The 12780-nt window shown below is 37.7% G+C and overlaps 1 protein-coding gene across 1 annotated transcript in view; it reads right to left on the minus strand.

The window, feature by feature from the left end:
* Positions 1-12780, minus strand: part of akap12b (A kinase (PRKA) anchor protein 12b) — a 44986-nt gene that overhangs the window by 22604 nt on the left and 9602 nt on the right. Inside the window, exon 2 of the mRNA XM_008397692.3 lies at positions 198-273. Within this exon, the coding sequence (XP_008395914.2) occupies positions 198-273 (76 nt within the window). The remainder of the gene's footprint in view (positions 1-197; positions 274-12780) is intronic.

Consider the following 12780-nt stretch of genomic DNA (forward strand, 5'->3'; position numbering starts at 1 on the left):
CATCTGCAGACAAGGAATTCTCACACGGGCTGAAAGCCGACCCCACGCAAACACGCTTACCTCCAGCCGCCGCTTAAGACGCACACTACAAAATCCCAGACGCAAGCACAACACAACCACTGTCACTTTTTTCAACGCGGCATCGGCCGCAGGAGCGGCAACCGAAAGCAAACACGCAATCACAGTCGCACACACACCTTCTGCTAGCGTGTTGTCCTCCGAGTGTCCGTTCAGGCTGGTCAGACTGGGGATTTGTCCATTTTTCTCCAAAGGCTGAAAGAAAAACAAAAGAAGAATGGAAAGAAATGACACAAAAATCAATAATAAACTATAAATATGCACGTTTTAAAAAGCTTAAAGTGAAACTTGGACATTAAGCAACATAAAAAAAAATAATTTTCAGAATGATTTCAATTCTTTCTGAAAAAGCCATTAAATTGGCAAAAACTATGCAACCCAAAGTTCAACAACAAATATGCCCTCCGCATACATAAGATGTCATAAACTTTGCAATATTGAACTATTTACTAGCCTTTCTGATGGTTGTTAACTCACTAGAGCAAACTGTTATGAACTGGAGAGAAATATGTTACCATCTCGTATTACTGCTAATAGTTAGCAGCACAGATAATAAATAGTTTATCCAGCTATTGAAAAAAAAAACAACCTATTGTAGTTTAATTTCTATCTCAACCACAAAGTTTTATTGGACGTGCTTCTCACTTCTGACTGCTGTTTCTTAATGAATCCTCCTTTTTTGCCTGCATTAAACAAGTGTCAGCAAATATATTCTAGACATAAAAACAAGCTACTAAAATAATCAGCCAACACATAACAGCAAAGAAAAATGTGTAATGTATTATGAATACATTACACACCTGCATGCAGGTAGAAAAACATTTTCTTTTCCCTCCTTTTCTGTCGTGATACAAAATTTGACGGAATCAGTTTGAACTGCCAAGTTAATGGCCTTAGAGACTTTTCGATCAAAATGTTCTTTTTCACTTATAACACAATTTAGAGTAAATCAAATCTTTAGTTTTGTCCAAGTAATTCTGTATTATATGAGATTCAAAGTATCAACCCATTCCACTGAGAAACCACAGTGCCAAAATCCTGGAAGACTGAGAGCGAGGCCACATGTTTTTCCAATCAATTTTTTCCATGTAAAAAAAAAAAAAACATATTTCAACTTGGATAAAAATCCCAAAATATCCTCATTCATTTGCAAAATATCCTCATTAATACTCACATCAAGGCAAGCAAGTCATTAGTAGTGAATGGTTCTTTTGATCTTCTTTACCGTAGTTTACAATATTTAACCTTTCCAATTCAGGACTTGGCTTGAGAATCAGGAACATTTTTACTATTTCGACAACAGTGTTAGAAGTAATTTGCATCATGTCCTAAAACAAGAATGCCAGACAACCATGAACACGCCAAGGATTTCTTTTCCTCTTAAAATTCTTCTATTTTAAAGAAAAAAAATGTAAAAGCCAACCCAAAGGTCAAAAAGCATTTCCCAAATGTTTTTACGCAATAAACAAGGAAGCATGTGTTTAAAAGCGAAACAGATTCTACAAACATTATCCTCCGACTTAAAGAAATTAAGATTATTTTACATTCCAGTGCTGCGACCAATCCCATGTGTAAAAATAGTAATCCCTTCATACACTGACAAACAAACTCCTCCAGAGGACGAAGCTGTATCTCTAAAATGTTTCTTTCTGTAACAGGAAATACATGTTCAAACAATTTTATTACACAATTTCCATCATATCTGACCACCCAGAACATTTGGTTTAATATACCATAACGACACAAAACTGATGAGTTTACATGTGTTTGAATTCAGATGAAACAAACATTATCCAGTGTGTTTATTTACCAGGCATTTCTTAATATGTTTGATTGTAAATATTGTAATAATGAAGCATTCGGAGGTTTCGTATGTTTCAGATTAGGATGTTATTGCTCCTTCATATCTACACGTTTGCTTTATTCTCGCTATAAACGCTCGTGATGATCCTGTAGCTGTTAATAAATCATGAAAGGTCGTCAAGTTCATACGTAAATAAAGGAAATATTGTAAGTGTAATGAGCCAGTGCGTTAATAGGAAAACAACACACCCTGGATCATAAGAACTTTTATCGGAGGATCTGGAACCTGGCTGAGTTTTTGTGGTGCAGCTTCAGCTTACAGCAGGACAAAAGCAGGCAGCTCTAAGCCTTTTGTGTGTCTCAGCCAGGGGGTTGAGTAAGCCAGGGCCCCCACACCGAGGCGCTAATATAACTAATGGACAAGTTGGGCTCTGTTCCCAGCAGCCTGGGACAGGCTAGGAAAAAAAAAGACACCCACAATCTGAACATACAGGAACTGAAGGGTGAAAAACATGAATGCCGACCAAAATGTGGTTTTGCAAAAGCCGAAGCAATCCACCCTTTTAATTTGGCTCACTTTTACAATGTTTCAGATAAATCCTGATTGGTTTACACTGTGCCGTGGTTAGCTAAGCTACTCTGACTCCAACGGACTGTGATTGATTGGACGTGAAATCAGATCGCTGCATTTCATTTTATTGCTGGCTAGTTGTTCTCACCCAGCTAGCTTTACCAAAATGGAAAGCTTTACTGCGAGGCTTTTGCACAATGCAGCTACTTCATCGCTCACGCTGTCATGACTCAGCTGAAAGGTTTGATCCATCTGGAAACATGTCATCTCATCTGATATGTGCGTGCAACTTTTGTCTGACTTCAGCTGAAGTAAGAAGCAAGGACTGGAAAACTTGGACCAACCTGACACATTGCATAACAATCACTACACTTGCAAAGTCTGCTCCATCAAATTAGCAACATGCAGGCTACAGATTCCTCATGGCATCATTTGCAACTCCTGCACAAGGATCCCAAAAGGACTGAAGACCTCTACTGAGAAATAGTTGTTTGAATGGGAAAAGAATAAACACAAAAATAAACACAAAAAACGTTCATGACTGAACCAGATCAAACTTCTATATATTTTAAAGGGGATCTATCATACAAAATTAATATTTTGCATGTTTTTGCACTTCCGCTTGGGTTTCCCAAGCACTCAAAAACAATCCACCCAGCTGTTTTTTGGCAATAAGTTATTGTTTTTTGGTGTTAACCTTTCAAAAACGCCCAAAATGTAGCAGCACAAATTAGAAGACACTGTCCATCACCTAGCAACCCCAGTGAAGCCCAGCGTATTACCTTGCAACCCCAGGGGCGCGCTGCCCAACCACTTAGGAACTCCAAGCTGAGTTCCAGTTTGGTCAGCTGGTTTTACCCCTGTCTGCACTGTACAATGACTGCTGGAAAATACAAGTGTTTTATTGTTGACTTACTATCCAGAAACTACTTGCTGTATTTTTGTTGGTTGTACCGGTGACTCCACTTCTGCTTTTCAAAGAGGTATGGTTATTTAATTATGCATCCGTTTACAGCCATGATCAGCTTATTTGGATTTAAAGTGATAGTACTCCCTAAAGCAGGCAGAAATGACTAGACAAAAATCTCATTATATACCAAGAATGTTGTTCAAACAATGTAATGAACATGTTTTGCACGGCCTTTAGACCTATCCTAACCTCTTCAGAAAAATATAACAGGTCACCTTTAATATATGTACTGAAAAAGTTAACATGTTTTGGAGCTTGGATCATGTTTGGTGTCTGGGAGCCATCCCAGCTGACCTCCAGACCTGCAGCAACCCCACCCTCATCTTCTCACTCATGGTTGGCATTCCCGGCATTCCCTGTCCTCCTGGCTGAAATTCCAAAGACCCTCCAACACCTGACTCCACCAAATGTTCACCTCTGCCCCCTTAGTTAGCCTGTCACTAAGTCATGTAGGCAACATTTTGATGAGTTCTGACCATTGGAGGCAAATGCCACAGCAAGTGTTCCTCATGTGAAGTCTGCGCATCACAATCCTGTCTTTGGGTCCGTCGCTTTCCAAAAAAAAAAAAAAGTTTGCAAAAAGATGAATTAGTTGAGATCCTTTAGTTTTACACCATTGGCGGAGGTTTTCTGTTCATCATAACACCAGACCGAATTGGTTCTAAAACTGACAAAGTCAGCTTAGACTAAATTCCTCGACTAAAATCATGAACTTTCACTGCCAGTTGTGCATTTTTTGATGTCTGCCTGGTCACCATGGTCTGCCACAAAGACCTAAACACAGACTCCATCGTGCAGAAACAGCAGAGACGCCTGGTCACTTAACAAAACATCTGACTGAGAAAACAACAGCATGAACAAAAAAACAAACGGCTTGTTTTCCTCCTCTCTAACTGTCGGTGTAATGTGATCAGAGTTAATTTAGTCTGCTGGGTTATTTTTGGTTTGGGAATAGTTTTTTACTGGTTCTGCTGTGTGTATTGGGAACAGGCGGACAGAGGCTAACAGCAGCACTGTAAAGTCTGGGTGATCTTTTTATATTACATTGGCAGATTTTCTTCAACAAATATAGCGCAAATTAAGTCAAACAAAAAAGATGAAAATATTAAATGTGAGACATACATAAAATTAAAGTTGAAATCTCTTTATTTGCGCATGCAAAGGCATTGGGAACACTTTACAGTTTATTCAAAACATGAGGAAGGACATGTCAGATTTTGCTGTTAGGATACAAAAAGGGAGGTAAAAGTTATGTTAGTCCATAAAACGAATAAAAAACAAACACACTTTTAGAAACTCAAAAAAAAAAAATCTACTGCAGATTGAATATTTTCCTCTCCTGTGTGTCACTGAATGATATTTAGTTGATTGTAGGAACTGCTTCATGTCTGTGTTGGTTTGCTTTTGCTCCACTACATTAACTACAAAGTTATTATCAGTTAAAAATGTGGTTTCTACCAAAAACAGTGATGTTAGGTTGTTGATATTTTTGATCAAAATTATATCTGGCCTACATGAATGTGAATGTTTGCTTTCAGTGTTTGCTGGTGATAACAAAAGTAGTCAAATTTACCATCTCTTATTGTTTTTTTGAATGCTCAAACAAAAATAACAACAACAAAGTAATTATGCATTTCATGGCAACCTGAAAAACAAATAGGGTGAATATTTAGCTTAAGGATCTATTGAGATGAGTGTGGGTCATAATTTGCCATCTTATGTCTGCAGTTTAATTCTTTACGATTTTTGAGGATATAACAGGAAATGAAACCTGTGGGATGTATTTCTACCACCATGCTTAATTTTGTACTCAGAAACATGTAACACCAGCTCTGAAAAGTGATGATTTAACTTAATTATTTTATCTATTGTAAAAAAAATAAAAAAATAAAAAAAGAGGCGATATGATTACTCACTTACTACTTTTGGCTCGATTTCGAGTCCTAATCTTGCATATTTCATAAGTAGCAATGAAATGGCATGTTTGCATATGAAATAAGGCTATAAGGCAAAAAAGTGAAGAATTAGTAGACCAAAGCCATTTGTCACTATTTTAGGTCTTCGTCTTTCTTCTTGAGTTACCTTCTGTCACAACTGGATGGAGATTACTCAGAAAGAAATTATTTCATTTTAACCTCTGCAAGGTGAAATGACTGAATTTCTCCATTGTATAGATTACTTAGGTCATATTTAGGAAAGTATGTGCACCCTGTCGTTATCAAAGTAAGTGTGGCCAAAGCTAAAAGCTTTAGGTAAAGTTAAAGCCTATCTGGTTGTGGACTTTGAGTAAAACCTCAACGTTAAAGGTCAGCTGTAGAGGGATTTAATCTCCTCCTCTGCTGTTTTTCCATAGGTTTCTCTGGTTAACTTTACGCCATTGTTTTTATCTTTGATTCCTGTCTTGTCGTATCTGGCTCTTTTATTTCCAAGAACATAGAAAACCTGCTGCTTTCTACACTCTGTAAAGGTCAGCAGCGGATATTTACGTCCTGTAAACCAAACGCCCCGCGGAGGGAGTTAGTTATAAGGAAAGGCGGAAAGTTACGTCTGAAACTTTTGATTCTTTTTACAGCAACAAAGCATTTATTTTTAATATCTACTTAAACAGAAACCAAATTTAACAGCGTCTATGACGTAAATGCTACAGAATAATTCCAGAACCTTTCAACTATACGTGCAATTGATTCAAATGCAGAAAAAAACAGCACGAAACTGTTTGGTTTAAATGTGGTTTCACTTATTTTTGCAGTTCAACAGAGATTTATGCAATGATTTAACATTGTGATGCGTTTAGGGGGGTCTGTGTAAATTGAATGTCCTGTACCACATGGTAATGTTTCCAATCTGACCAATAAATCTGCTCTAAACGTCCATCAGTAATGAAGTGGAAACAGCTGCAATGGATTCACTTCATCTGGCGGACACGGTCATTTTATTATCAGGCAGTATAAGAGCTGCTGAGGAGGAAAAATGCTATTTAATGCTCTGACGTTTTAAGTTGCACACAGATTCTTCAGCTGTCTAAGTGGGGAAAAAATGGATTCTAGATCAGAAACATTAGCGATCATGTTCCAGCTATCCAAACAGGGACATGTGCGCATTCAGGCAATCTTGCAGCAGGAGATAACAAGATTGAAGACTTTCAGAAGCGATATACTTATTTTGTGACAGTTAACCTCCCGACCTCTGACCTCCAAGGCGTTCTTGGAGTTTGAGAGCGGACAAAAGGAGGATGAGAGCGCTGGAGGGAGTGTCCAGGAAAACCGGGAGAGAGGGGAGATAGCAGGAAAGTAGAGGATGATTGAAGGGAGGAGGGGACAGATGGAAGAAAAGAAAAAAAAAAAGGATCTAAAAAGAGGAAACAAATTACAAAACTTTTTACTCTTTTGGTGGCATTTATTTTTTCTTGTTTTGATCTATGCTGAAAAACTTGCATCTGTGCACTTTTCCTTCATTCCATCTTCGATCAAAAATGGTGCCACCACTGCAGAGAGCTGATCTAGAAACTCTCGTTTATTTCCATCTCTTTCACTGGAGTTTATTTAAAAAACAGTAGAAGATGCCACTGATGGGATAATACTTCTACACTGAAGGGGGGCCCAGCGGAGGAAGAGTTCATTCACAAACGTCATCAGAACAGAGTGAATTTCACCAACGCAAACATTTGAAAACCGATGCATCTAGATTTGATCTGAAAACGGGAACCAAACGAGGCCGACCAACTGAACTGCTGCAAAGTACTGCAAACGTGTCCCTAAAATTGTTCCTCTTACTTCACTAAGATCTTTTGCTAACTTTTACTGACAAAAACCATTTAGTAATGAGAAATTTATCTCGGTAAATTCAGAATAAGACAAAAATAGCTTATAAGTAACTTTTCGGCATGACATAGGAGATTGTCTGAAGTCAGTAACTCTTTAGTATTGATTAAAACATACTAGCTATAAGTAAAATTATCTGCCAGTGGAACAAGACATTTCAGCTTGTAATATGGAAAAAATATCTTGTTCCCCTGGCAGATCCTTTTTACGTCGAACCGTTTGCAGCAGTGCTTGTTGTCTGGTATGCAGAATTCTCCACCCAGCTGAGTTTGCATCACCTGTAGAGGAAGTTTGTGTGACTTCACTTCTGGAGAATGTCAAACAATTCGATATCAAGTCAAACAACTGTGTTCTGAGTCGGACTGTGCCTGTATTTCTCAGCTTCTACTCTGCATGTGGATAAAGACGGTCTTTGTTTATGATTTTTGTTTCCTTTTGTTCCTCTCTAGCTCTATTAACGCCACTGTCTGTTTAATATCATGGATCTCATCATTACCCACTGCTTTTTCAAGTACTCAGCAGCACATATGGCCTGGTAAGCAGCTGCATGTGTGCGCCTGCCTCTTAAACCCCACAGTCATGTCTTGAGGCTTTCTTGGCAAACCGACACCATCTACATCTATCCGCTCGTCCTCCCCCCCCCAATCCCCTCTCTTTCTCTCTTCATGGCTCTTCACCTCTGGTTGCCCCAAGTCCATTATCCCTGACCCCAACATTCAATACATACCAAAGATCAAAGCCTGACAAGACCCCCGAAGAACACTCTCACTGTTTCCACAACCCATTAACTCTGCTCAGGTGCAGAGTACCTGCACAGATGAACGTCTGGCACGTTTACGTGTCTCTGCACAGAATCAGGAAATCTGAAGGAATCTACAATCGTCTTTAAAACATTTTGAAGCCACTGGCGTTGTTCGTGTTGTGCTGTCAGACAGACTTTTCACATATCTACAGATAAACTCACACTGTTTGAACAAATCAACATGCTACTTGTTATACTCTGCATAGCAGATGCGTCAGATTTGAGAATATAGCAAAAAACAACAACAAAACAACTAATGATTTAAAATGGAGATACAAGGTTCAAACCCAAAAGGGACAAAATGTTGGGTATAAAATTAACATTAAAATCTATTTGTATAAATAAAACTAAAATGATCAATTCCTCTGTAAGATATCGGGTTAAAGTAATATAAAGAAGCCCAGTCGGACTCCTAGTAACAGAGGGTTTAATTGCTATTATGCCAATAAATATTTTTCCATTTATCGAGAATGGTGTTAATCATTTTCAACATGAATGTTTTAAAATTTTGTAGATTTTAAGAAATTATCATTTCCTATCAAAAAGAAACTTTAAAGAAATTTAACTCCACCAGAGGTATGAATAATTCTGGGCTTAACTATCTATCTATCTATCTATTAGATAGATAGATTATGATATCTATCTATTAGACAGACAGACAGACAGACAGACAGACAGACAGACAGACAGACAGACAGACAGACAGACAGACAGACAGACAGACAGATAGATAGATAGATAGATAGATAGATAGATAGATAGATAGATAGATAGATAGATAGATAGATAGATAGATAGATAGATAGATAGATAGATAGATAGATAGATAGATAGATAGATAGATAGATAGATAGATAGATAGATATAAGCTTACATTATGATACAAAATCCATGCTATGATAGTTACTTTTACCATGTTGGAAAAACGGACAAAAACCACCATTTGGATGTTGTGACATGAGGTTTAGTTACATGAGGTTAAATCATTTTTAGTATGAAAAATTACTTTGAGGACAGAACTGGATTTTTAAAGTGGTTTATGCTGTGATTTTTTTCATCTCCATGTATTGACTGTATGTGTTTCTGTTACAGCTATTCTTACGGAGAGATGCTCCTCCAGGGATCACCATTTCTGGAAGTACTCTCAAATTAAAACCACCTTTAAAACTTTTACACATGGAAATAAATCTCATGATTGACTGTGTCCAAGTTTTCGATGGAACAGTTTTATTATATTTTTAGCAGACTGACTAATGGGCATCTGAGTTACATTGATGACAACGGATCAAGTAGATACACTGAAGTAAGAGGAGTCAGGATGTTCAATAGGAGAGAGGTAAAAGTATTCAATCCCAAAACAAGCTCATCTATTCATTAATTAATGTAAATTAGTGCTTCATCACTTATTTAACTTAAACAGCAAATTAAATACCAGTAAAGCTGCAGGCACAAACTGGGAGCAAATGAGTGGCACACAAATATTGGATTAATTTATTTCTAGAGATTCACTGAGATACTAAGTGGTAACTGGAATCAAAACAATTTTTACTTTTTTTTGTCAGAAACTCAAAAATTTTATGTTTTTTTTCAACCAGTGAACGCACCATAGTAAAGAAAAAGCATTCGGTTGTAACAACATGTTTCCTGTGGAGGTTATAACAATTTTTAACATCAGTGAGGTGTTGAAAGACAAAGTTAGAAAAAAAAACCCTCAGAGCAAAGACTTTCAGTGGATAACAGGAAGGAAGTTTGGTCTCTATTAGCTTTAAATCTCTTATCTTATTGATTTTGAAATATTTGGCAGCCTTTCAGGACTGAAGCAAGAAATCACATAGATAAGTCTGTTTTATTAATGCTTAGTTAATCATGACTATAAAATGTCAAAGGTAGCAAAAGAGTTCAACACCATAATTTCTAGTTTTTCGTTTAGAGCTGTTAAATTGTGATTTGCGGTGGCTGCTTTCTCGCACTTTCATCCAAACTGAAATCATTTTCAGTTGGATGAAAATTATTTCATGACAAGAAAGATTTAAAAAAAAAAAAAAAAGAACTCTGTTTTACAGAAGATTATCGGAAGATTAGACCTCATCCACAATTGTAAAGGATGACAAAAACATACTATTAGGTTACTTTATGACATGCAGAAAACCAGTGTACTTATTGGTTGCACAAATTGAACAATATGATTATAATATTTGGAAAACATGCAGCAATCTTTACATTTTACTGTCTGAGAGAAGAAAACTTTCCATGCTTATCCAAAACAACAACAATCACAAAGGTCTGTGATCACAATGAGTGTCACTGCATAAATTAAATGCTAAATACATCTTAAACTGTAAGAATTGATTAGAAAAGAGTGAGCATAAAATTCACTAAATTTAACACAGTTATAGTTCTGTGATCTACTATGTCTCAGAACTGCAAGCCAAACAAGTCTCTCTGTGTGACAGTCAGCTGTATTTAATTTCCGGTTCGCATAGTGAAGATGTCGTGAGAAGAGAATCAAATTGACAAAATGCAAAATGAGCGGGACAAAATTAAGTTGCAGAGCTAAATCAGTGTTGCTCCGGTTGCTTCAGTGAGGCCGAAAGCCCAAACCGAACACACACCAAAACGGTGAGTGACAACAAGGCCGTCCACTCTCACACCTGTTGCCGTTTTAGGACGAACCGTTCGACCTACATCAGCGCATCGCTAAACCTTTAACCCCTTGTTCCTTTACCTCCCACAATCTGTCTGTTTTTCCTCGGCCTGCGCGGCCCTCATCTGTGCGGCTGCTACACTTGAACAGCAAACGGAGCCAAACAACAGAACAAACAAACAGCCGTGGCGCAGCAAAGACCCCCCAGTACACGATCGCAATCAGGCCACTCTGGCCAGGCTTTGACCCCCAGGGGCCAGCCTCTCTAACTGGGTTGAAAAAACAAAACCCCGGCTCTCTTCTGACCCGCCTGTCAAGAATCTCTAAATATTTCAAAGCTCCGATAAGCATCTGTACTCGAGAGCCACATACGAGAGAGGACGACGGCAGAGCCGGGTGTTTCTAGAAAGGACACAGACATCGTAAACATGGTTTTAATTAGCGAGACACTTAAACCTGACTTTGTTGTTTTATGGCTTTTGGCTTTAAATTACTCCTAAATTATTGGTCTATTAATAAGTGTGTGCTTTATCCAAGTTTTGGGGCAAGAAAAAACAACATTCAGGGTCAAATATCTGACCTCGGGACCTCTTGGTTTTTGGCTGAACCTGGAAGGATGGGTTTCCAATGTCACGCTTTTCCGGATAAAGTGTTTTTTTAGAGGCAGCACATAAATCTTGAGTAGTAAATTGCACCAATATTTAAAAGGATGAGCATAAAAATGCCTAAAATATTTTAATGCAAATCTTACAGTAGACATCTTTAGCATTTACAGCAAAAGTATCCATATCTCTTGAACTTTCCTACAACATGTCATGTTACAACCATCATTTATTTTGTGTGAGTATTTTATTGATATTTTAAGTGATAAATCAATACAAAGCAGTGCAAAATCACAAACATCTAAATGTTGACATTTCTGGCAGTTCTGCTTTGTAAAATAGCTCAACTCAGTCAAACTGGCCAGATTGGCTGCGGAGTGTCTGTGAAGTTTCACGTTGTGAGAGCAATTCTCAAATTAAAAAGTTACGAAACATAAATATGCTGCATGTTTTGGGTCATTGTGCTGCTGGAAGGTGAACCTCTTCCGCCACTATCTTTTGCAGCCTGTAGAATCGTCAAGATTAGCACGATACTTCCATCACCATACTGTGAGGGCATCATTAGGGCAACTGGCTGATTTGCATTTGAGTCGGGTTTATCAGAGTAAACAGGGCTGGAAAAAAAAAAGAAGAAAGAAAATAACTTTCCTTTTCTTACTTATTTTGTTACTCTGTCACATAAATCCTCTCAAACTTGACTTAAATTTGTAGTTAATTGAGAAAAAAAAGGTTTAATGGGCTGTGGAGACCTCTAAGGTATTATGACATGATCATCTTGTGCAGCTGTACCTGCAGCAAAACGTCCATGATGACTAGCAGCTGTACATCTGAAGGACTTTAGATCGGAACGGCTTTATCTCTGGGACCTTACAGTCTGTAATATTTCCATGTTTTGGACTTGTCCGGTTTCAAAACGTTATCATTATTTTCCTAGCGACATTCTTTTGCAGAACATGCTGCTTCATGCCGACCACATTTTTATCTGTCACCTGACTGAAAAACTCAAAATAAAATCACAGCCACACCTTAATCCATCTGCCAATTCCTTTTAAAACAATATAAGAAACTAGCATCTTATTGTCCAGTATTGCAATCAGCCCCTTGCTGCTGTCCCTCTGTTGTTAAGTTAAGCTGCACTGTTAAGTGGCTGTTTTAAATTTAAAAAGTTTCAAGTATCAATTATATTTTGCTTAAACCAACAAACATCTCTGTTTCTTGGAGTTGCATCGTCGTAACAGCGCTTAGGCTAGAATTGAAATCACAACTTGAGATTCTAAATCCAGTATGCATATAATAAAAAAATTAAAATAATTAGATTCCTAAGTCAAGTTTCCTTCAGTAAAGGTGTTTCTGACTTCAAGATGCTGTTCTAAATAGAAATCACGGAGCTAGAAGAATGTTTTATGTCAGCCTCTACACAATTTGTAGAAATTGTTCGGAATATTTGCAGTTTTTTTTCTGGAGATGAGAGCGAAAGCAGTGAAATTCC

The sequence above is a fragment of the Poecilia reticulata genome, chromosome 21 (assembly GCF_904066995.2).
Source record: "Poecilia reticulata chromosome 21, P_reticulata-male-v2, whole genome shotgun sequence".
Taxonomy (NCBI): Eukaryota; Metazoa; Chordata; class Actinopteri; order Cyprinodontiformes; family Poeciliidae; genus Poecilia; species Poecilia reticulata.